General features: G+C 38.1%; 1 protein-coding gene and 1 long non-coding RNA gene across 2 annotated transcripts; one reads left to right on the top strand and one right to left on the bottom strand.

Moving 5' to 3' along the window:
- The first annotated feature begins 2 nt into the window (after nt 1-2).
- LOC307106282 lies at nt 3-2,577 on the top strand. Its single transcript, XR_013814103.1, has 3 exons — nt 3-126; nt 907-1,014; nt 2,447-2,577. It is a non-coding gene; the product is annotated as an uncharacterized lncRNA (long non-coding RNA).
- On the bottom strand, nt 2,473-24,857 carry CCDC112 (coiled-coil domain containing 112). Its single transcript, XM_079782591.1, has 10 exons — nt 24,611-24,857; nt 20,830-20,951; nt 16,876-16,997; nt 14,315-14,404; nt 11,227-11,302; nt 9,900-10,290; nt 6,351-6,758; nt 5,011-5,106; nt 4,358-4,476; nt 2,473-3,766 (listed from the first exon to the last, which is right to left on the bottom strand). Exons 1-10 carry the CDS (start codon nt 24,725-24,727, stop codon nt 3,736-3,738), a joined length of 1,572 nt encoding a protein of 523 aa, XP_079638717.1. The 5' UTR covers nt 24,728-24,857; the 3' UTR covers nt 2,473-3,735.
- Nucleotides 24,858-25,564: the final 707 nt, after the last annotated feature.

Genomic DNA, 25,564 nt, shown 5'->3' with positions numbered 1-25,564 from the left:
CGGGCGCCGCACTTTATCGCCGGGTTTCTTCCTAGGGAGAGCACGACCCAACCTTTCCTACTCTAAACCCCAAAGCTTCGGAAACACCGCGCAAGCCTAGTCAAGTTCGGCCCACAAATCTCTCCGGTACTTTGATCCTCCTTCGGCATTTGGGAGGAAGCGCAAGGTCAATAGTTTGCAGTGTGCTTTGAGGCAATCAGGCCCTAAGGTCATGGGGATGGTATAGATGAAAACAGGAATGGCTCGGTACAAATTTTCCAACAGACTCATTTTGCGGGGGAGGCCACAGTTTTAAGCTGAATGGATATGTTAACTAAACCTACAGTTCAATCTATGGATATAAACAAATGTTTCTTAAGTGATTATTGACACTACAAAAGTTGAGTTGTTCCCAGTTCTCGAGAATATCAGAAATCACGTCTAAATATATCTAAATGCAATATGCACGCACAACATATATTCACACACGTGACTGCTTGCATTTTTCTTTTACAACTTTCAAGATTTTACTCTTTGCTTGAATCAATGTTTTGACTTCAGCATCACTGTTTTATCAATTTGCAACAGCAAGTAAGCTCCACCTATTCTCCAACTACCCGTATACTAAAAAATGAAATCACATGCTCTTTTTTTTCAAAAAGAGGGATTTAAGTTGCTTCAGCATTTCCCTTTAAAACTTCATAATGAAATATTGAGAGAAAAAGAAACACACCCTAGGATCAGGCCTGAACTAAATTGTTTTGTTTTGTTTTATAATCAATTGAGCTAATAGAAGTTTGAGTATAATTTTAATTAATAGCTTTGTTAGAAAATTTATTTCTTAAAAAGTGTATCATGTGGGCTGGAATTATCTCATACTTATTCACCAATCCAAAGTGCCTTGCATAATTTTAGGTATACTTACAGATTTCCTGAATGTCAACAAATACAGCAGTAACAAATGGCTGGGTATAAGCAGAGGGCTGTCCTTGGTGCTTCTCTACAACTATGGAGTCCATAATCCTTGCCCTTCAGGTATGCCCTATCTAGAGAGTTTTCACTACATTATTACAATTACGCTCTCTCTTACTTACACACACACACACACATCAAATATCTGAAGATGTTCAAAGTGGAGTCATATAAAATACATTTAACTTACTAGAATCAACTATGCATACTCTATAAATGCTCTGAAAGACAATCCTCTTCAACCTGGCCCTTAAAAGGAAGCCAAATATTTCATCTGATTCTCAGCTCAAGAACCAGCAATCTGATCCAAATCAGGAGGAAATATTTCTATGATGGGCTCAGTGAGAAGTAATATTATGTACTTCTAGGTAAAGAAAAGGCTTTTCATGGGTGATTTTGATCATACAAGATTTCTGACATATCCATGACAGAATCTAACCCCTACTTAAAATGCCACTCAACATTATTAGCTATGTTTTGTTTTGTTTTATAATCAATTGAGCTAATAGAAATTTGGGTATAATCTTAATTGCTTTGTTAGAAAATTAAAGAAGTATAAATAGCTCAAGTTTTTAAAGTATGAGAATGATGGAGCATCCTCATTATAATTGAATCTTATTTAGCCATTAAGTGATAATGTCTAAATTATGTAGAAAGATAGAAAAATATGTGTAAAGTGCTTACAGTATAGTAACTAACTTACTCTCTGACTATAGCTATTTAAAAATATGTAGGTATACTTTTGGAAAAAGTTACCCCGGGGGTGGTTGAATTGGTGCTTTATAACATTTGTGTGTGTGTTTTTTTCTAAATTTCTTATTAACATACTTTTTAAACCAGTTTAAGAAGTGTTTATTTGACATCTCTTCTATGAGCTTGCAACTGAAGACATTTATGTTGTTTATTTTACATAGTCTGTATAAAGAGCCATATAACAAATTCCTCATTCAGTTAAGGACTGGTTGTTCAAAGAAACTTCCATACACTTTCTATTATTAAAAAAACAAACAAAATAAAAATAAACAAAAAACCCCCACACAGCAATGCCCACTATGCTTACCTCAGATGCAGGAAATTGAAAGCTGCATTTGTGTGCAAAAAAAACAACAACATGTTAGTAAGTAGCACATAAAAACCTTTACTTTTCTGTATCTTCTTAGTTATTGAATTGTTTTTAAATTCCCTTGTCCTGTTCTATATTTTATTCTAAACTGCCTCAAGTCATTTTTAAAATTCATGGAAAATGAGTGCTACAAATAAAATGTGCATTCCTGATTAAGGTTGTTTTACATTAATTCTCCTCTTTTGCAACAATAACTGTATAATAATAATTCAGTTCCCTTTAGAAATTATATTTACTTTGAATCATAAGTGTGAAATAAGAAAAAGTTTTGACTACTATTACTCATAGTAAATTTGAGTCATTTGACCTAAATGTATCAAGTTACATCTAAGATAAAAGTCATAAAAAATAACTTTCCTATGTTTATTATAGAGGCCTGGTGCAAGAAAATTCATGCCTTGGAGGAGGGGGTCCCTCAGCCTGGCCTGCCCCCTCTCACAGGCCGGGAGCCCTCAGGGGCGGGAGGCAACCCGGCGATCAGGGGAAGGTGACGCCCCCATCACACCTCTGCTGCTGCCACTGCTGACAGTGCAAGCCTCGACCGGCCCTGGTTACCTGAGCCTCAAGTGGCCCTGGACAGCTGGGGGGCTGAGGGCGGGTCTGGCTGCACCGTGTGCCTGCCTTCCCCACCCCCGGCAGGGCTGAAAGGACTGGGGGACTTCAGCGGGGTTGAGGGGACTGGGCACCGCCATCTTGTGGCTATGGGCAATGCCATCTTTGTGATGGTGTGATGGTCAATTTGCATATTCCCTCTTTATTAGATAGGATGATAACTTTTCTATAAGCTCGTGAGAACTAATTAAAGTTAGGAACTAAGATTTTATATAAAAAGTTGAGCCAAATTGTTACATTGTGTTTTCATGTACCAAAGCTTGTAAATTTTAAAAGTAACTATTTTGAACAAATGTTTTGAGGCAAACAGAAGCAGAAAATTGAATCAGGCAGGAAGATGTGAAAGACACAAAGATTTTATAAATGTGTGAAGTCCAGAAAAGCTGAAAGGAAAATTGGAAAAGCTAAAGGAAACCAAAAAGATTTTATCAATAATACAAAGAGAGTATAAATAAGGTATGAACTGTGAGGCATATTTTTAATATAAATACTTTATATAAAACAAAGCATGCTTTGAACAAATACAAAATATTTATTACATAAAAATGTAGTAACTGATAAACTACCAATTTGTTAAACTTAGAAAAAGTACTAACTTATTTCATAATTCAAACCAAAAAAAAACTTTATATTTTTGTTACTCAAGCTAACTTACCTCCAAAATATAAATGTTACAAAATTTTGGTTTGAAAATGTCATTCTGTGATTGTCCCAACTTATTTTGCTGTGCCATGCCAAAAACAAAGTATCTTTGAAATATTCTGAGTATTTAAATGAAATAGTATTTGTAACATAAACTTATTAAAAAAAACCTTTTACATAATAATAGGCCAACATACACATTACATACCCTCTTGATATAAACAGGAAATACTAATGACAATACTACTTGGAGCTTAACATCTGTCAATTCACGTACAACACCATAATCAGTCTGTCTTAGCTAGTGATATTTAAAAAACATGCCGTTAGTCACTCTGTCCTATTCAAGCTAAATATGCTAACATTCCCATCAACTGAATACCAATTTCATTATCTCATATTCTTTTCTAAAGTCCTTGTCTCCAGGTTGGAATAGCCCTAAGGAGAAGAAGAGAAGAGTAATTATAAATACACGGAAAATTTTTATAAAAATCCTAACTGATTAGATGTTAACTTCTATTTCTTTTACTTGAACTTTTTTATAAAGCAAGTTTTATTCAGGTAGAGAAAAAGTAAGAGGCCAGGGTGCGGGCGCCAGTGTGAAACAAGTGAAAAGTATGCATCCAGGTGGAGGTGGGCCAACTAAAATTATGCCAATTAAATGTTAATTTAAAAAAATATATGTAGATTTATTTTTTATCACTTTTTCCTGTAAAATATAATATACATATCAAAGTTGCACAAAATATAAACATGGTTATTTTAAAAAATATTTTTATTGATTTCAGAGAGGAAGGGAGAAGGAGAGAGAGAGAAACATCAATACTGAGAGAGAATCATTGATTGGCTGCCTCCTGCACGCCCCCTACGGGGAATGAGCCTGAAACCCGGGAATGTGTTGTGACTGGGAATCAAACCATGACCTCCTGATTCATAGGTCAGTACTCAAACACTGAGCCATGCTGGCCAGGCAAAACATGCAGTTATTAAATTATTATAAAGTTAACACTCATTCTAACTCCTTTTTACCTATGTGGGATATGTAGAAGTGGCCCAGAGCCTGTTGGTCCTACGTTTTTGGTCCGTTCTTCCCAACCTTTGGTAGGTTTGTAAAGCCTAGAAGGATCTCTGCTAACATTGTTTTCAACCTGTAATCAGAAGTAAAATGAATCTGAAATATTAACATTGTATTTGTGATCCTTACTAAGAAAAATACTTGATATTAAAAATTGTTAATAACCTCTTCTGTAAACTTTTTATTGTGCTCATATAGCTAAAATAAAAGTTGGGACTACATCAATCAATAAACTGTTACTTTAGTTTCTTTTTTCTAGTTCAATTATTTTATTCTGTTTATATTATGAAGGAAATATGATGCAGCAAATAGTGGCATAGCCAGGCAATAAATTTAGGATAAATATCCACCAGTAAGTTATTTGTTTTGTCGAGAGTCACCTACATCTTTAGCTATTAGTATCACCAACCTAGTTTAAGCAATGTGTTTATAATGTGAAATGGTAGAACTCAAACAATAGTTTAAATTGTACTAAGCTATGCTAAATAAGTACATTTTAAAGAAGATGATACAGAAATCAAGCTGGATATAAAGAAAACGGATGTTTGTATCCTTACAAACCAAGGAATTAGGACAACAAAAATAAATTAATCTCAGTACAGAGTACCTTTTTTTTAAATTTTGCCAATCTTCTTTGTTTTTCTGCCTTTTCATCTTCTTTTGACTGTCTATCAAGAATTTTCAGTTCAAGTTTACGCAAATCCTAAGAAACATATGCCAACAAAAAATATAACATTAGAAAGTAAAATCAACTAAAATTTGTTTCAAACTTTAGTTGCTTGGATGTAAAATTAAATCACCTTAAATATCAATATTCCTTCAATACTGACCTTTTCCAACAAGAGTAAAAGCTTTATTTTCCTTGAAAATAAATGTGATACATGCACATCTTACGGAATCATTTTCTACTTGGTTATTTCTTATTTTAATAGGTGAGTTAAGCCCACTTTCAGTATAGATATGTCTGGTTTTAGATCTCTCATATTTGGGGCATTTTGTTATTTGGGGAGATATTTTTATAGAGACTAAAATTCCACTAATGTGTTTTTGCCTAATTTTTTGTACTTTCCTTATTTTTTGCTTTATAGATATTGCTATGTTTTATCTCATTTGCACTCTTTTTCGTTTTAAGGTATATATACTTCTTTGTCTTTTTGAGACTCTTAGGACTGAATTCCACTTTGATAAGATTATAATCTCTTTGATTGCATTTTCTTATATATATTTGTTTTTAAATCATTTATGATCCTATCTCTCAGCAATAACTTTGATTCCTTTAAGTATACATTGAATATCTACAATGTACAGGTAACAGGAATAAACAAAAGGACAAAATCTCTGCCCTTGTGGAGCTTCTATTATGATGCGAGATGGACCATGAACAAGTAAGGAAATCATCTGTGGGGAAAAGCCAGTTAGTTTGGCAAAGAAAAAGTAGTCTAGCCTGTGGCTACCTTTCCAGCCTTGTCTCCTGCTGATTCCCACCTTCCATCTGATGCCCTTAGAATACTGAAGTGTTTATGGGTTCCCCCACAAACCACTGTTACACTTCTGCAAGCTGTCCTTCATGCTGTTCCCTTCGCTAGGAAAGATCTCCCCTTTCTTGTTCAAGAGTCAAATGTCACTTAGTGTCTCTCGGACACTAATAGCTATGGTAATAAGCTCCCCTCCCTGCATACCCATCTCCTAAAATTCTCTGTCCACAATCACCTCAATCACGACACTATTTACAACATCATACAGAAATATACTTGCCCATCTATCTTTCCCACTAGACTATAATATACAAGAAATGAGGGGGGGGAAAAAGAGGGAGCATTGGTAAGTAGAAGCCTAATATAACAAAAGCACTCAATTTTTCCTGAACTGAATCTGGAAGTAGTGCCTCTATTTGTAGTAATACCACTAAATAATTTCTAAAATTATTTAGAAAACATATTTACTCACTCTTTCTTGAAATCTGGAAATTTCATCAGCAACAGTTTTCCTTTTTTCTGCCTTTTCTGTCTTTTCCCTTATCTCCTTTTCAAGTCTTAAAAATTCTTCCTGTTCTTTCTTCTGCTGGGTGTAGTTTTCTAGAAGTAGTTTTAGTTTAAACTGGCGCTGGCGCTCTTTCTGTTGCCTTTTCTCTTTCTCTTCCTCTTCTTTTAACTGGGAAGCATATTTCATTGACATTTCTATACTTTTCTGTTTTTTCCAAGCTTCCACTGCCAATTTCTGCTTCTTTCTTTGTTCCTCTTTTTGCTTTTGATTATCTTCTTGTTTGTTATGAAAAAGCATAGGTATGTTCTCTGTTTTTTCCTTGAAAATTTCCTCCTTTTTTTGCAGCTTTTTAGTTTTCCAATTCTGAATAGACTGATGAGGAAAATATAGTAAGGGAAAAGTTAATAACCAAAAGCACTTTAAAATACAACCTCAAGTCCATCTTTCTATAAAGAATATTGTTTACAGGATGCTTAGGTTTCCAAGTGTTTTTTGTTTGTTTGTTTGTTTTTTAATCAGAACAGTTTTTTCTGCTTTTGTTTTTAAAAATTAATGTCTCTTAAAACACTGAATAATGATTTATTCTTTTGGCCTTTCTTGTCCTCTCTTAACCCCCAGGTTCACAAAGACTGCACCTCATTTGTTTGTGTTCATGGGAAACATTCTTTTCCTCTGATCATCTTACTTATGCTTCCAAATCCTCTTTCAAGGCTTAAAATCCTTTCTGAGTGACGCTTCTTTGTTCAAATATCAGAAGAGGAATTAAGAGTGGTGTGGTTGAGAGTATGGGCTCTGAAGTCAGACCATTTAGAACCAAATCATGGCTTTACCATCTACTAGGTGTGACCTTGGATGAGTTACTAAATTACTCTGTCTTCATTTTGCTCAACTGGTAGGTAATACCTCTCAAGCAGAGATATTGTAAATATTAAATGAGTCAGTCCCTGGGAGGTAGTGCTTCATAACTGTTTTTTTAAAAAAAAGCAAATTAGCTACATTGCTTTACACAAGGTATGTAAAGATTATTTAAAATGCTAGCAGCCTTCTGTATGCCATAAAGGGTACATCCACTGAATTCTTTTACCCTCAAGTCAGGAAACTGTTCCCTCACCTTTCCTCATGGTGTATCATTCATTTATTCATTCAATACATTCCTATCATATGTGTACTCTATGCAAGGCAATGTGATAGGAATCATAGATGATTAAAATAATACCAAATGTCATCTAGTACAGTGCTACTCAATGTGCCAGTCCACAACAATACAGAGATTCATGCCAGAATGTAAATCAATGTATTGCTTCCTTCAAAGAGAGGGTTTTCTATTAAAAAAAAAAAGTCAAAACTGAACTAGTCTGCTTACTGGGCAGCTGATTCTAGTTCAATCACTTTATCTCACTGAAGACCAGTAACAGTTTGCAACCTAACAGCCAGTCCATGGACCAAGTTTGAGTAGCACTGTTCTAGGTGAGATAAGATAAATGCATAAATACCAGAATATATTCTAGAATATATTATGATGTGCTATAGTACGCCATAAAAAAGGTATAAACAACCTGTTAGTAGGAAATTCTGAGAGGGACTACTTATGTTTGAGGACAAGAAGGAAGCAGCATCTTACCTGGGCAGATTTTGATAACTGGGAGTTGAGGGGAAGGAATGGAGGTTCCAGAAAGTGGAAATAAGATAAACAAGGGTATTCAGGCCAGAAAGTTCAGGGCATATCTGCAAATAAGTATCTTTAGACAAATGGTAATAAAAATGGTAAATCTCCTTCTCAGAATCTTAAACTGAGTCGGTTTAAAACTATATTTTGATGCTATATTTGATTTCCCAAGTTTCCTCTTCCTCCTCCATGTCCTACTTCAGTAATTTTACCTCCATTTTCATACCCCCTCCTACCTCACCCCTTCAATCAATCAGTCATCAAATATCAAGAAACAGTGGTCGGGAACAAGCTAGAATCAAGGTGCTTTACCTTAACTACATGAGGTACTGTGTCTATTCTTTTTCCCTAGAGAGGTGGTTCTTAAACTTTAGCTTATTACAGAATAACCTAGAGTACTTGTTAAAACACAATTCCTGAGCCCCACCCCCAGAGTTTGGCTTAGGTCTATGGCTGGGGCCTGGTAAGTTCTAATAAGCTCCCAGGTGATGCTGACTTTGCTAGTCCAAGAACCATTTTGCTGGTCTAGGGACCCCATGTTTTCAGTATCTAAGAAAAAAGCCTAAATAATTCCTAATAGCTTGTTATTTTTGAGTTTTAAAAAACTACTTACCGTATGTTTCAAAATTTTTCTTAAAGTCCCAAATTTCAATCTTCTTACATTTAACTTATTTAGGAGAAATAAAACAATAAACACAAGCTATTTCCTCTAAAAATTTAGACTAAACATGGGGTCAATATTTCTTTAATATTCCTTGGGCATGTCATCTGTTGAATAGTCATACTCAAGCAAGTTAAAGTTTATAACAGCTGACTTCTACAAAAAATGTGACTCAAACTTCGAGTATCTGAACCCATGGTTCTCAACTCGGGGCAATGTTTGCCCAATGGAGACATTTTTGATAATCACAACTAATGAAGTGTTACTAGCATCTAATGGGTGGAAACCAGGAATGCTGCCAATCATCCTACAATGCACACAACAGCAGTCACAGCAAAGAATTACCTAGCCCAGTGGTCGGCAAACAGCGGCTCGTGAGCCACATGCGGATCTTTGGCCCCTTGAGTGTGGGTCTTCCACAAAATACCACGTACGGGCGCGCACGTACAGTGCGATTGAAACTTCGTGGCCCATGCGCAGAAGTCGGTTTTCGGCCTGGGCGAGTCTATTTTGAAGAAGTGGTTCTAACGCCGAGCCACACTCAAGGGGCCAAAGAGCCGCATGTGGCTCGCGAGCTGCTGTTTGCCAACCACTGTCCTAGCCCAAATGGTTAACTGTGCCAAGGTCGAGAAGTTCTAATAAAACCAAAGCCAGAAGAATATTTTTGTGAAAAGGAAACTTTTTAGATAATTGCTACACTTAGGAGTTACTCTTTTCTCTGGGGTAGTCAAAATTTTGAGTCTTTTAAAATAAGCAATGGGTCTGAAGTTCCAAACCTCAATGAAACTTTGAAGAGTGAAAATTGTTTTTCTACTGCCTCTTTATATTTTATTGAAAACCATGTGGCCTTAGCTGGTAGGCTGCCTTTTATCAAAAGCCTGAGTCTATCTGGATTTCCCACATTTCTTGGTGGACATAGAGGGTTTTGCCCACAATCAGAAGTTTTCTGGCCCACTATATTATTTCTTGGGGTAGAAATGTTTGGCCTTCAGAAAGTCCAACTATAGTTCCTTTAGTTAAATTACTTAAAACTTCCCAATGCCTGTTGCACCTTCTGTAAGATGGGGGGAAAACTGCAATTATACCTCATGGAGTTGTTGTAAAATTAATAAATGTTAAAGAGTTTACCACAGTAGCTGGAACAGAGAAAAATACAACAAATAATAGCTATAATAATAATTATTACCTCTTTTTTCCTTTCTTCTAGGGCCAGAAACTTTTGATACCATTTCTCATGCTGTTCAACTTCATCCTGTGTTCTTCCAGGAAGGTGTTCTAGGACTTCTCCCATAAATGTTGGCTTTCCTTTATGTTTGTTTCTCACCTTTACAAAGTTCTGGTGATCATAATCATCCCAGCCCCCTTGTCGCCCCCCTGTTTGCTGAAGGAATTTTTCAAAATCCACCACTTCTTCTGGAAGAGTACTTGGTGCTACTCTGTCTACAGGAACTTTGCTTGACATCACTCTGAAAGCTTTCTCTGTTTCTGAACTACCCAAAGCCCATGTGTCAATCTTCCTTGATATGGCGCTCAACTCATTATTAGTTATTTTCTCTTCTTTAATAAGCTCTTCATATCTAAAATTTCAAAAATAAAGTTTGAATAATAAGATACAAATCAATCCATATTAACCCTTTATTTTCCCTCTTATTTAAATTATTGCTCTTTTCATGTCATCTTTTCCACTTAGCACTATTAACATTTATAAATCTAAGACTTGAGTTTCCTCAGAGAATAAGACAATCTTTCAAATTCTTATCTGAGATTTTATAGTAGAACATTCACTTTAAACATGAAAAGCAATTTATAACCTAAAACAAAATTAGAAAAGTGTTGTTGCCTTTGTGTAAGACTAATGTTAAATATCTATACTACTAAAAGGGTAATATGCTAATTAGACCAGGAGACCTTCCAGACGTCCTTCTGGACAAAGCCATGGTGGCGGGGCTGAGGCAGAGGCGGTTAGGGGCAATCAGGCCGGCAGTGGGGGGCAGTTAGGGGCAAGCAGACCAGCAGGGGGGGCAGTTCGGGGTGATCAGGCTGGTAGGGGGGGCATTTGGGGGCAAGCAGGCCGGCGGGGGGGGGGGGCAGTTGGTGGCGAGTAGGCTGGCAGGGGGGGCAGTTGTGGGTGAGCAAGCAGGCAGGAGGAGGCAGTTGGGGGCGAGCAGGCCGGCGGGGGGGGGGGGGCAGTTGGGGACGACCAGGCCAGCAAGTGGGGGCAGGTGGGGGCAAGCAGGCCGGCAGGCAGAGTGGTTAGAGGCAAGCAGGCAGGCAGGCAGGCAGGTGAGCAGTTAGGAGCCAGTGGTCCCGGATTGCGAGAGGGATGTCCAACTGCCAGTTTAGAGAGGTTGCAGGCCGGGCTGAGGAACACCCCTCTCCCTCCCCACCCCTACACAAATTTTGTGCACCGGGCCACAAGTATAACAATAAAATGGTTTATATATAACAACCTAGTGGAGGGTTATTGGAAATATATGTTAATAATTTTATATTAAAATGTGTTTAAAACATACATCAATCTCTGCTCCTCCTTAAAAGTGTTAATTGCATTTTCGATTTCTTCCATCATTTCTCTGAGCTTTTCAACAACTATAAAAAAAACAGAAAAATTATATCATTTCAGTATGACTAAGAATTAAATATTAGGGAAAAATGGACTGTTCCCTTAATTTAAAAACATTTCTTAGCCTAAAGGATAAGAAAAAATGTACTTATAAAAAGCTAATTTTTATGATTATAATTTTTTATTACAAATTTTTCCCTATGTACATATATCATTAAATATTATTATTATTTACCAAAAATGTTTCATACTACATATGCTGTTTTGTAACTTATAGTTTTTATTTAACAAAATGTTGTGGTTAACTAACATATTATTTTATTATCTAAATCTACCCTAATTCATTAAGTAATTCTCCAATAATCAACCTTAAATAGATGCAGTACTGTAATAAATATCTTTGCATGTATTTTTTTGCATGCTCAAGTAAGTATTTTTAGAGGATAGCTGATAAAACTTGAAATGCTATATAAAAAAGTATGCTTACTTTCCAATATGCTAGATACCATCACATTATCCTTCAAAGAAGCTCCACCAACTTACAGATCCTGAGAGAGCTCCTTCCCAGGTACTTTTAATCATTTCCAATGTGAAAGGCAAACATTTATTGTCCCTGATTTAACCAACATTTTTTAAGCCTTTTCTCGTTTTGTATTTCTCTCACTGTAAAATGGATCTTATTATCTTTGCCCATTTTTCTATTAGGTTATTTACCTTTGTTACTCTAATTTGTAGGCACTCTTTATATATTACTAGAGGCCCGGTGCACGAAATTAGTGCACGGGTAGGGTCCCTAGACCTGGCTGGCGATCAGGGCCAATTGGGACTTTCTGGCTGCCAGCCATGGCTTTCCTTCCCTGACTACCAGCTATCAGCCAGGGCCTTCCTTCATTCCACGCTGCCCCCCTGGTGGTCAGCGCATGTCATAGCAAGCAATCGAACTCCCCGTCTCACAGTCAAACTCCTGAGGGGACACTTTGCATATTAGCCTTTTATATATTTACATATATAGATGTATATTAGCTTTTTAAGTTACATATATCACTAATATTTTCCTGTCTTTCAACTTTGCTTATATAAGGGTTTGTGGGCTTTTCTTGGTATTATGTTTTTTAAGCAGTCAGTTTTGCCCACTATTTTCTTTATGGTTTCTGATCTTTGTCATTCTTATAAACTATAATCCTATATAATAAAAGCCTACTATGCAAACTGACCGAACAGCAGAACAACTGGCGGAACGACCAGTCACTATGACACACACTGACCACCAGGGGGCAGATGCTCAACACAAGAGCTGCCCCCTGGTGGTCAGTGCGCTCCCACAGGGGGAGCGCTGCTCAGCCAGAGCGAGGCTCACACTGGTGAGCGCAGCAGCGGTGCGGGAGCCTCTCCCACCTCTGTGGTAGTGCTAAGGAGCAGCCAGCTGAGTAGTAAGGAGTAGCGAGCAGGTGGGTGATAAGGAGTGAGGGTTCCCAGACTGTGAGAGGGATATCCGACTGCCAGCTTAGGCCTGCTCCCTAAGCTGGCAGGCGGACACTCCCCGAGGGGTCCTGGATTGCGAGACCCCCCCATCCTCACACAAATTTCATGCACTGGGCCTCTAGTAAAATTATAAAAATACTAGAGGCCCAGTGCATGAAATTCATGCACTGGCAAGGGTCCCTAGCAGCTGCTGGCTGCTGGCCGGGTACTCCCTCCCTTCCCCCTGCTAGTCCCACCCCCTGGTCAATCTCCTGGACAATTCTCGGTCAAGGGGACAATTTGCATACTACGTTTTTATTATATAGGATTAGCCCATGTTCTCTTCTAGTATTTTTATGTTTTTTTATATTAATTTAACTAACTATAATATTAATATTTGCCATTTTTAGTGCTTCCTAAATTTTAAGCATGGCACAAGTGCTTTATGTACACTGTCTCACTTCATCCCCCAACAACCCTGAGTTAAGTCCTGTGGTTATTTTCATTTTAGAGCAGAGAGATGAAAGATCAGAAAAATCAAGTAACTTGCCTAAAACCACATATCTGGTAGATCAAGATTTTGACTCCACATCTGTTTGATTCTTAAAATCTATTCACCTTGAGCACTTTATGGTTTCTCTCTAACATAGATGTTTCTCTCTCTCTCTCCCTCTCTCTCTCTCTCAATAGAAACATATCTTCAGGTGAGGATTTTTAAAAAATGCTATAAATTTTTATAAATTATGGAGTGGGCAGAACAGATATTAGGGTCATTTATAGAATGGAGAATCGGTGGTAACGAAAGATTCATATGCAGCCCTAACAGGTTTGGCTCAGTGGATAGAGCGTCGGCCTGCGGACTGAAGGGTCCCAGGTTCGATTCCGGTCAAGGGCATGTACCTTGGTTGCAGGCACATCCCCACTAGGGGGTGTGTAGGAGGCAGCTGATCGATGTTTCTCTCTCATCAATGTTTCTAATTCTCTATTCCTCTCCCTTCCTCTCTGTAAAAAAATCAATATATCTATCTATCTATCTATAAGTATAAAGAAAGATTCATATGCAGTCAATGAAGAGGAAAAAAGACTGATTTCCTGATTTTTAGCCTAGTGGTTTTCCCATCATTTGCTTTTTGAAATAATTGCCTTTTAAGATGCATTTCAAATGCCTAAAGAAATGGTTAAATAATATTAGGACAAATACTAGTCATTTGTAAAAAAAATAAAATTGTATCCTTTCCTCTCTACTTATGTAAACATAAGGAAATCAGTCTTTTTTCCTCTTCATCGACTGCATATGCAACCTGGGTATGTGCTCTGACCGGGAATCGAACCCGCAACCTTTTGGTGTACAGGACAATGCTCCAACCAACTGAGCTTGGGCAGGATTTATAGCATTTTAAAGATAAAAAGCTATGTAAACGTCAGATAATACAGTTCTCTAATGTATTCTAACCAATAAAGTAGGGCTTAGTTCCATTAATGCTAAAGAGAAAAATTCTTATTAGAAAAGTATAAATGTTTCTAATGAACAATAAAAAACACTAATATATAAGAATATAAAATCTAAATGTACTTACAACTAGGTGTAGGCTTCACATCTTTTAACTGATACTGAAGTTTCTTTACATTATTATGTATTTTGGCCAATTGTTGCTGGATTTTTGATCCTATAAGGAAGAAGTATGTACTTTAAAATAATTCAATGACAAACATGGTTACAGTTCAGGATTCTACACCTGAGACAGCTCATCTTCATTTGGTAAAAGATAGCCAAGATGAATTAAATAATGAACAAAGGATGGTTACTTAAGTGTTAATACAGCCTGAACCTTTTAATAAGTACCCTTGCTCTAAATAAAGCATCTCTCAATTTCCTCCAATATTTAAAAGCACAGTGGGGTAAATCTTACTATAATCTGTGCCAAGGAAATGTCTTTTTCTTTACTCTCTGGAGATTGAGTTATTGGACACTCTTTTAAATACATGGATCAATAGCTTAGGCTTAATCGTATTTTATTCTTCAGCAGAGTTTTCTTTTTTTAATTTGTTATAATTTTATGGGAATAGTATTTGGGCTAGATCTCAACTCTATTTTTAGAATATTAAAACTGAATATTAATTCTATGAATACTGACAAACTTCCTAATGAGAATTAATTTCATCTAACCACATCCTGTGTGACTGACTGTCACAGCCTTGACAAAGTGCTTTCAGGTGCCATTCAGTGATATCTACACTACAGGCTGCCAAGCTCATCCAAAGGATCAGCCTGAAAATGTTGGGCCCGCAATAAAAGCCTGTAAAACGGAGGAGGGTCTCAAAGACATTTTCAGCTGTTCTGTATCAGCAGCAGAAATCCTAGATTCCTCTTTTGAATTTTCTTTCTGAAGTAATAATCTTACTTTAGTATTTATTTCAATTATATAGGCTAAAATCATATATTTACATTCATACATCTATATTTGTGTAATATATATAACAGTAATATTATTTTATCATCTTTGGGTACTTTATTATGCCCCTCCATTTTTTTAATGTTTCACAAATGAGCATGAAAAACCAAACAGCTATGTCCAAAAGTCTTTAAAATAATTTTTTTTTAAAGTTACCAGTAAGCCTGGAGCCAATGCTAATATCCAAAACAAACCTCAAATATGTGTATGTGACTTTGGCTTGTTATTTCTTAATTAAAATTCAAGTGTTCCAGAAGAGCAAAAACTTTATCCATTGTATTTTTAAAGGGTCTTATTCACCGTTGGAACTTAAAATCAAGAAACTTCTTTAGTAATGTAAGCAATTAGGAGAGTGGTTTTTTTGGGCCACAGTTTGATCAGTTATAGTGACATCTCTATAGAGCAAATAATCTTTTATTTCTTCATTTGGAACTGCCACTCTATTAGGCAAACCATTAAAGTACAAACCATTTAAATACATAAATGCAGGCTAAAATTGTGGCATGATGTTTGAGGGAAGGAAAAGAAATTTACTACTTCTGGGCTCTAATGGGGAGGGAAAGCCTCCATATCCTTATATTAAGTGCAGTCCTTCCTCTCCTTGATAAGATAAACACAAAGTGTTAATAGAGGCAAAAGTGTAGCAGAAAAGAATAAAAAGATAAAGACAAAGTTGCCTTAAAAAGAGAAAATGAAGTGACTTAAAATGCAGAGAATGGAGACACTATACATAGTGGCACAACTGACAGATATAAAGATCAGCTTCTCAGTGTCTATAAAAGAACTGAGGGAATTTAAGAAATATTAAACTAGGGATGTTTAGATTTCTCTATGAATCAAAGAGGAGAACTGAAAATCTGGTTTTATATTAGGTCTTGTTGTCATTCAAATAGAAGAGGGAGAATGATTCTTGCCAGTATCCAACAAAAGATAACTTTTAAAATAGTGCAATCTTATGTTCTGAAAGAAAAAAATTATTAAGAATTTCTTTTAATTAGCTATAAGGGATTTATAAGTCAATATTTTATAAAGCTTAGTTAGTTGATAACCATTATTTTTCCTTTAAACAATGTTAAGCAATTTTTATTATTATAACCTAAGAATTTTTCAACATATAAAATCTACTCTTCAATGAAAGAAGGTATTCTTGTAGAATTCTTTAAGATCAACATATAGTACACTATAAACAATGATTGATATTCATAGCAAACAATAAAACATTTTCTGTGTAATCTATAAGGCACTTTTTCATATATTATCTCATGGGATGTACAGAACAAATGCCCTGAGGTAGAAATGGTAGGTGTTGTATCATAGACAAGTAAACTCAAATTTACAGGATTATGTGACCTGATCACTTCATACTATTATGATGAGCTAAGACCAGATAGCCCAGGAATTAATTTCTATTTAAGAAATTTTAATAACATTATCTAGTTTGTCAACCAAAAAACAAAACCCTCTTTTTCCTATTAAATTGAGATAAATACACACAGAAAACAATCCAGCTAGAATCACTAAATAGTAACCTGACAAAATAAATACATATCCCTAAAAGACAAACGCATTACTAACTATAAAATGTCTTGAGAGAAAATATAAGTCAATGCACAGATACAAAGCACAGGGCAAAACTACAACTTTATGTCACTCAACAGTTTTTGTTCATCATGAACTCAACTTACTTTCTGTTTTCCTGCTGTTAATCAATTTATTTTCCAATTCTTCCAGCATACTATGCTCAATTCTGAAGTCACTTTTTTGGTTGTAGAAATGACTGTGTTTATCTTTTTCTATGTTAATAACTCTTTAGAAAAAGAAATAAATGGTATAAATATGACTTAAATATATTTTTAATTGTTTAAAATATGAAGACACTTATAATATTCAGAACTTTATATTTGGATTCATTCATCTAAGGAATCAAAATATAATGACTTGAATAATAAGGCTAAGGAGTCAAAATAGTAGCTAGAAAAGAGTTAAGTTCAACTAACACAAGTAATTTGAATTATTTAAATTATAAAATGTTAATTAAAAAAAATGCAGACTTGCTTTTAAAATACATAAACCTTTGACTGTTGATTCCAACTCAATCTCACTGTGCCTGAAAGTGGCTGCCACTGGTGATGGCTGCTTTCAGTAGAAGATACTGTTAACTTTATAACCTGAACCAAGACATTTACCCTTCATCACTAAAATGTGAATAATAGTTCTCCACTACCCAACAGGGCTGTAATTTCATTATATGAGATAATATGTATGAGGGATCTTTATACAGTAAAAATGTGCTATGGAAATGCAAGTCATTAATATTATTACTACAACTAAAACTTCAAGAGGCAAACAATCTATGAATACAGAAATTTTATTGTATTTAAGGGATACTGTCTACATTTACTTCAAAGCTTCTTTGATTTAGTTCATCTACCAGTAAGAAGGTCTGTTAGTTTGAATCCTGGGGTAAAACAAAACAAACACTGTACTAACAAGAAACTTTTTTGGTTGGACAAAAAAATTTATTTTCTTAATACCTGTTCTCTTTCTCCCAGAAGGTGGAAATTAATAAGAATACATCTCCACTAATCCTGGATTTAAGGAGAGGTGGAGTATCTCTAGCCATTGACTTAATTTCATATAACTTGGGGGGCAACTATCTAAGCCAGAGTTCCCAATCTTTTTCACTTTGACACACATAGAGAAAAGTTTGATATTTATAAGACATACTTGGAAAAACAGATGAGACTGCTGCAGGCCCTACCTGGCTGCCCCAAACACTGAGGGGATCATAACTTAGCACGTGTGTTTCAGAGAGGAAGCAATGAGTAGAACAGAGATGTCAAATAGATTTCAGCCTGCAGGTCAACTCTAATGGATTGATGGTGGCTACTGGAGTCCTGTGCTGAGGACTGGGAAGCCCATCTAGGCTCCAACTGGGGATGGGGAAATTTCTAGCATTGACACAGGATGTACTATAACAGTAAGTAAGTTATGCTTTGCCACTCCTGGATTAGAAATATTAACCTATAAAGACATTCAAAAGATAATAATGGAGACAAATTGCCGAAAAGATGATCAACCTCACTCACAATAGAAGAAATGAAAATTAAAACTATACCATGGTAACACTGTACACCTATCAGACTGGCAAAAAAATCTCAAAAGTTTAAACTCTAGTGATAAAACTGTGGGAAAATAGGTCCTCTCATACATTGTCGGTGAAATGGTAAATTGTCTATGGAGGACAGTTTGGCAATATATCAGTGCATATTCATATAACTTTGACCCAGAATTTCTACTTCTAGGAATATTTCCTAAAGATATACCCACATATGCAAAATGATGTGGACCTATGTGAATACTGCAATTAATTGCAGCATTGTTTGTTATAATAAAAGATGGACTATAACCTAAATGTCCATCACTAAGGGGCAGGTTAAATAAATTATGTCACAATTATAATTTATTTAACCTGGAATACAATGCAGTGGTACTGTGTTACATGCACTGATAAGGAAAGATCTCCACTACACACACTTTTTATAACAAAGAATTTATATGACAATGTTAATCATACCCAAAAGTAGAAAATGCTAAATTGTATACCTTCAAATGATATTATTCCCCTCATATCACTCTGATTCAACAATTTTACCTCTTCTTCCTCTCTTGGCTCATCTATCTTTCTTTTTACTTTTAGCTTAAGTATTCTAAATTAAGCCCATTTCATTATTTAATTTCACCCCAACATACTTCAGTGTGCATCTCTAGAGATTATTGACTTACATCACTAAAATGCCACTATCATGCCTGACAAGATACAATCCCTTAGTATCTAAGATATACTCTTAAGTTTAAAAAAAACACACACCAACATGCAAGGTCCAGAACAGATATTAAAATTTATATAAAAAAGACAAACTATGAATATGTACTTTTATTTCCTTATAAGCACAGATTATAAAATATCTGTGGTACGATATACAAGAAACTAAAAATAGTGGCTGTGTGAGAGGAGGGGAAGTGGGTAGCTGGGGTAACGGGCGAAACAGACTTTTCACTGTGTACCTTTTGATATGTATTGATTTTTAAACCATGCAAATGTTTTATCTATTCTGAAAATAAAACCGTTATATTACAAGTTGTGTTTTTTTCTTTATATGCAATGAGAATTGCTGGATAGAAATATTCTTCCAATGGATTTTTATAACATTCTCCCAATGAGTTTTTCCAAAACCTTTTAACAGATGAAGAAAGCCTACTCAGAGCTGTAAAACCAGCACATACTGGTAGACAAGTATCAAGACTGGCATAATCTACTGGTTTGCTGTATATATATATGGACATTAACTGCTTGGTAAATTACCTGTCTAGAGAGAAACATAAACCAGAACCCCTAACCAAGAGTCTAAAGCTATCCAAGGTAATACATTTTAGAAATCAAAGAAAATAAAACTGTATTTTCTCAAATTCTGAGTATTAAAAGTAGTATATAAGTATTATATAAGTGCAATTGAGAATTCAATCTCCCAAAGCTATAGTATAGTACAACTTTCCAATCAAACAGTATTATTTTTTTATTGGTAGAATTTCTAAACAGACAACTGCCACTAATTCTGGTCCAGAGGCCATTTTTTTTTTTTTTTACAAGTCTCCTTTCCTCTGGGTTCTTAAGCAAATTGATACTTTATAATTTCAAAGAAGTGTTTTGACAAACTTCTCAATTGTAGGGTAGGGTTGACTGCTCTGAGTTCTAATTCTTTTATTATTCCTCATGATATATATCATAACACTGAACATTCAATATAGGGTGTCCCATAAAAATGTATACACATATATTTACTACTCAAAGTGTGTATACACTTGGGTGCGGGGGGAAGACACCCTGTACATATCACTAGTTATTCAAAGAAAAAATACAAGTACACCACAAATTAAAAATTCTCAGCCTAGCCGAAACCGGTTTGGCTCAGTGGATAGAGCGTCGGCCTGCGGACTGAAGGGTCCCGGGTTCGATTCCGGTCAGGGGCATGTACCTTAGTTGCGGGCACATCCCCAGTAGGGGGTGTGCAGGAGGCAGCTGATCGATGTTTCTCTCTCATCGATGTTTCTAGCTCTCTATCCCTCTCTCTTTCTCTCTGTAAAAAATCAATAAAATATATTTTAAAAAAAAATTCTCAGCCTAATCGTTACGTGCAGGATGGATCTGAAAGGGGCAGAGACCATAAGAGGGAGACCAAATAAAAGGACATTTCAAAAAATAACTCGAGGTAGAGACTTTTCATTAAAATTGTTCCCTCACTCAAAAATATTTACCAAATGCTAACCTTGGTAAGTGAAAATATATTCAATCTGTTATTTGATATATGAGATCTAAAGAAATAACTATATTGTTTCCTTTGAAAGACATTGGTTCAAATGGTAAAAATAAATAAAATTCAAGTAACTGCATTTAAAATTAACTTTATATTAAATAGTCTCTTATCATTTGTCTATTGTACACACTCCACCTTTCTCTAATGACCAGAATTTTATAACTTACTGTGGAGATTGGACAGGGTGGAGTAGAATTAACTTTATACATTGTTCATAATAAAATGGCTAGTAATGTTATTTGGAGACAGTGTTTTTATACTTACAGATTTTTAAATTTTTCTGCTGTGCGTATGAATTCTGCTTTCTTAGGCTGACTAACTTTCTGTTTCCAGTTGTGAAGGTGAAAAGAACGAATTCCACCTGAAGTACCAAAACAGCTATCATTCTGCATTAAAAAAAAAAAAAAGTTTATCCTCAATAATAAAAATGGTAAAAGATGAAGGTGAAATTTTTTTCAGAGATGAAATATCAATGATGGAGTTTCTCAGAGGATAATATTATCCATTTATCTATTGATTGCTACTGTAAATAAAGTTACAATGAACATGGGGTGCATACATCTATTCAAGTTAATGTTTTTGTTTCCTTCAGATAAATGCCTAGAAGTCGAATTACTGGATCATATAGTAGTTCTATTTTTAATTTTTTGAGGAACCTTTGTGTTATTTTCCATAGTGCTGCACCAATTCCCATCAATAGTGCACAAGGGTTCTTTTTTTCCACGTCCTTACCAACACTTGTTGCTTCTTGTCTCTTTGATAGTAGCCATTCTAACAAGTGTAAGGTAATATCTTATTTTTTTTTTCCTGTTTTTAAACCACCCAGTCTGTGTTATTTTGTTATGGAGCCCTAAAAGACTAAAACAGGAACTTTAGATATTTTGGCAGATATCTCTAATATCATGAGGTTGTCATCAGAAAATTATCTTAAGAAAACATTAGTTGATCTCAGTGTTAAGAGTCCATAGGAACATTCATTCATGTAATTGTATGACAATATTCAAGTTCAGTGTTAGGCTATAGAATTTGAGCATATCATTGTGTGTATGGGGGAGGGGAGTACAAAGATGGATTAACACATACACTCCTCACAAATCCTACCTAATAAAATGGTAATATGTAAATTACCATCACTCCGCTATGCCCATGATTGGGCCAGCAGGAGGCGCAGGGGGCGGGACTCGGGGTGGCCGGGGTAGCCGATTGGGCCACTGGGACACTGAGCTCGCGTCGCCAGCGGCGGCGCGAGCTCAGCGTCTGCACCATGGCTGTGCTGCGGCACAGAAGGGGCCTCTGGGGCAGCGAGCTCACGTCCCGCCGTGGACCATCAAAAGCGGGGGCGCTGGGTGCCTGTCTGCTCCAGCACCAGGCCTTTCGGAAGCCTCCACCGAGCCGGAGGCTTCTGAAAGGCCTGGTGCACCAGCGGATAGGCACCCAGCTCCCCCGCGATCGAAAGCGAAAGCATGTAGGGGACCCTACACGTGCATGATTCAATCATGCACTGGGCCTCTAGTCACAATATAGTACAGCAGAGATTCCAATTCTTTTTTTAAAACCTAAACACCCTTGAGGAGTTCTACCCCATTACTGTTGCAACTGTCAACAATGAGGCTCTGCATCCCCTAAAGTGGTGAGAGGATATAAAGCAGGGTGTCTTAACCTCAGCACTATTAATATTTTTTTGCTGTGAGGGGCTATTCTTTGGCCTCTACTCACTAGATGCTAGTAGAACACCAACCTCCCCCTAACCCTCCACAGCTGTGACAACCAAAAATGTCTTCAGACATTGCAAAATGTTAGGGACTGATACAACATTTGAAACAGCTCCACGGTGATTTTGATCACCCTGGAAGGCAAACGCCTGGAAGGCAAACCTCTGAGAATTACCGTAGTGAAGTGATAAAAGTGTAAATTGATAATAATATTAAGCAACTTGAGAACTGCAAATCAGGAGGTAAAACACATTTGTAAGAATTTAGGGAAGAAATCTCTTTGAACCAAAGTAAGACAGAAAAGTTTCATGGAGAAAGCGAGCAAGATGGCTAAACCATAAGGGTCATACAGTTAAAAAAATATTTTTAAAGTGTTTAAAAAATATTTTACATACTAGAGGCCCAGCGCATGAAATCTGTGCACTGGGGGGGGGGGAGGGGAGTCCCTCAGCCAGGCCTGTGCCCTCTCGCAGTCCGGGACCTGTCAGTTGGACATCCTTAGCGCTGCTTCAGAGGCGGGAGAGGCTCCCGCCACCGCCGCTGCACTCCCCAGCTGTGAGCTCGGCTTCTGGCTGAGTGGAGCTCCCCCTGTGGGAGCGCACTGACCACCAGGGGGCAGCTCCTGCATTGAGCGTCTGCCCTCTGGTGGTCAGTGCGTATCATAGCGACCGGTCGTTCCCAAGTTTGGTCGATTTGCATATTAGCCTTTTATTATATAGGATTATGAATTTTTATATATTTTATATTTTTTCCTGAGTCATTTGGGCCAGAGTTAGAATGATAAAGAGAATTATAAAGGTGTGAGAAAATTTGTTTGAGGGGGAATTTCTTGAATTTATATAAGACACTGTATTTCCCTAGAACCTGGGTGGGAAACTTTTTTACTACTAAGGGCCATTTGGATATTTATAACATCACTCACGGGCCATACAAAATTATCAACTTAAAAAAATAGCTTGCTGTATTTGGTCAAACATTTAACTAACTCACCCTTAATGCCTTGGCAGGGCCAGAGCAAATGATTTCTCCGGCCTTATATGGCTGTGGGCTGGACGTTTCCCATCCCGCCCTCAGAGGAAGAGAAAGATGGAACATGTCCTCAGCTCACAACAACCTTCCTTCACAAAGATTTAGTGAGCGCCTACTATGCTCCAGGACTAAACAGGCACAGTTCTTGGTGCTGGGAAGACAATAGTGAATAAAAATTTCTGCCCTTACAGAGTTTACATTCCTAAGGGTGGACGGTATATAAGGAGAAAGACATTTTAAAAATAGGTATAAAACATGTAATATATCATGGTAATAAGTGCTATGAAGAAAAAGAAAACCAGAAAAAGGGACGGGTTGCGCTGGATAAGGGAATCCAGTGTGGGGAGGGCACAGAAAGAACCGTGGAGCCGATGGCATTTGAACAAAGGTATCCGAGGGCGGTGACAGTGCTCAGCGTGGGGAAGAGCATTCTGAGCAGAGGGAACAGCGATTCCACAGCCCCGAGGTAGGAGCGCGCTTGGTATGTCTGAGTGGCCACCGGGGAGCCGGAATGGCTGCAGCAGGGCACTGGAGATGCCGCGACCAGGAGCTGGGCGAGGGCGGGGCAGCTCATCGGCGGGGTAAGGATGTTGGCTTTTATGGTGAATGAGGCTCCTGGGCAGAAGTGTGTCCTTCCTGGACTGAACGGCCCCGCTGTTGAGAATACTTTAGCAAGGCAAGAGTGGAAGAATGGAAACCACTTGGGACAGGATTTCCGCCAGGAAGAAATGATGGTGTGGACAAGGGGGCAGTGGTGAGAAGAGGAGGACTCTGGGTTTACTCTGAAGGTGGGACAGGCAGGACTGCCCGGGCTTCAGTTGCGGACTGTGGGAGAAGAGCGGAGCCCCGTCTTTGGCCTGAGCTACGGGAACCAGCAGTGCTCCTGGAGGGAGCCTCTGGTCCGCACTGTGGAGAAAGGGGTCCCCAATGATCTCTGGAAACACGTCTGCCTCGGACCCTCCCGGCCAGGTCCCATAACAGAGCAGCCACCAAGCAATTGCTCGGCACACAATCTCTCTGCTCCAGGCATTGCACCGAGGGACTCCCGGACACGGTGGCCACAGCTCGGGCAGGTGCACGCCTCCAGCTGCAGTTTTTTAGGGAAGAACCCGAGTCGCGGAGAGGGGGTGGCTCCCAGTCAAAAGCCGTTAAACGCACAGGCGAACAAAGCGCAACGCCGGGGCTGTGCCAGGCCTCGAGCAGCGGGAGACCAACACCGCCCGGGCCGCGCTGCGGACACCTGTTCAGACTCTTGGGGCTCACGGCCGCCGCCACACAGGTTCCGGCCCTCCTCCTCCCTTTACCTGTGGCGGCACCTGCGCTGCTCCCACGCCGTTCCCGGCGGCCGCGCCCGCCCCCGCCACAGCCCCGGCCACCGCGGTGGCCGCCGCCGCCACCACGACCGTCGTCAGGGCAGCCATCTTTTCTCGCCCATCCGCTCCGGCCGCTGCGACCACCCCGACCTGGGGGTTCAGGCGCCGGACGCTCCCGGAAAGGCAGACGCTGCACGAAGCTGCCGGGCTCCGGGGCTCCGTCGGGATGCCGGGCCGGGCGTGGATACGGGGCGGGGCCGGAGAGAGGGGCGGGGCCGGAGCGCGGGGCGGGGCGGGAGAGCGGGGCGGGGCCGGAGCGCGGGGCGGGGCGGGGCCGGAGAGCAGGGCGGGGCCGGGTTGGGGCGCAGGTTAAGCAGAGGCCTGTCTTGGCTCTGAGCTGCGGGGGTGAGAGGGTGCGGGGGGAGGGGGCGGTGTATAGCTTTCTCAGCAAAATCTTTCTACACCTAACCTCACCCGTTCCCTGACCACCAAAAAATATTCATCGTTTTTTATTCTCATACTGAAATGGATTCTTGACATATATAGAAATACCTGTATCTATCCTAAGATATAGAAATAGTTTACATAATAAGACTTATTTCTAGGTTCCTACTAAGTGCTGGTGAGACTGAATCTAAATGAAAAAGTATTATTGATGAACTTGAACAAAAACTATATTTCACTTTTAAAATAAACAGAGCATACCCCACACTATCAGATGCGAGAGACAGAAATGCATCAAAGACTTGAGGTTTTTGTCTTTCCTTAATATCTTATATGCATTTCTTTTCTCCTACACTGACATTCTGGGTTCCTTAGAATATCAGCATATTTACTTATTTGCTTTTTCTCACACAATTAGGTAGTTTCAAATTACAATTCTAATATTACCACTAACAGTAAACTTACTAAGGGAAGTTTAAGACCATTTTGCAGTTCTTTTCA

The sequence above is a fragment of the Cnephaeus nilssonii genome (genome assembly GCF_951640355.1).
Source record: "Cnephaeus nilssonii genome assembly, chromosome: 2".
Classification (NCBI taxonomy): Eukaryota; Metazoa; Chordata; class Mammalia; order Chiroptera; family Vespertilionidae; genus Cnephaeus; species Cnephaeus nilssonii.
This window is presented reverse-complemented; position numbering and strand designations above follow the sequence as displayed.

Excerpts from the sequence above, each read along its gene's own strand:
- CCDC112 (XM_079782591.1), bottom strand. The coding sequence starts at position 24,727 with ATGGCTGCCCTGACGACGGTCGTGGTGGCGGCGGCGGCCACCGCGGTG. Across the intron at positions 20,952-24,610 it reads CAGCGCAGGTGCCGCCACAG|AATGATAGCTGTTTTGGTAC; the intron begins GTAAAGGGAGGA and ends TTTTTAATGCAG. Across the intron at positions 16,998-20,829 it reads GCAGAAAAATTTAAAAATCT|AGTTATTAACATAGAAAAAG; the intron begins GTAAGTATAAAA and ends CTTTTTCTAAAG.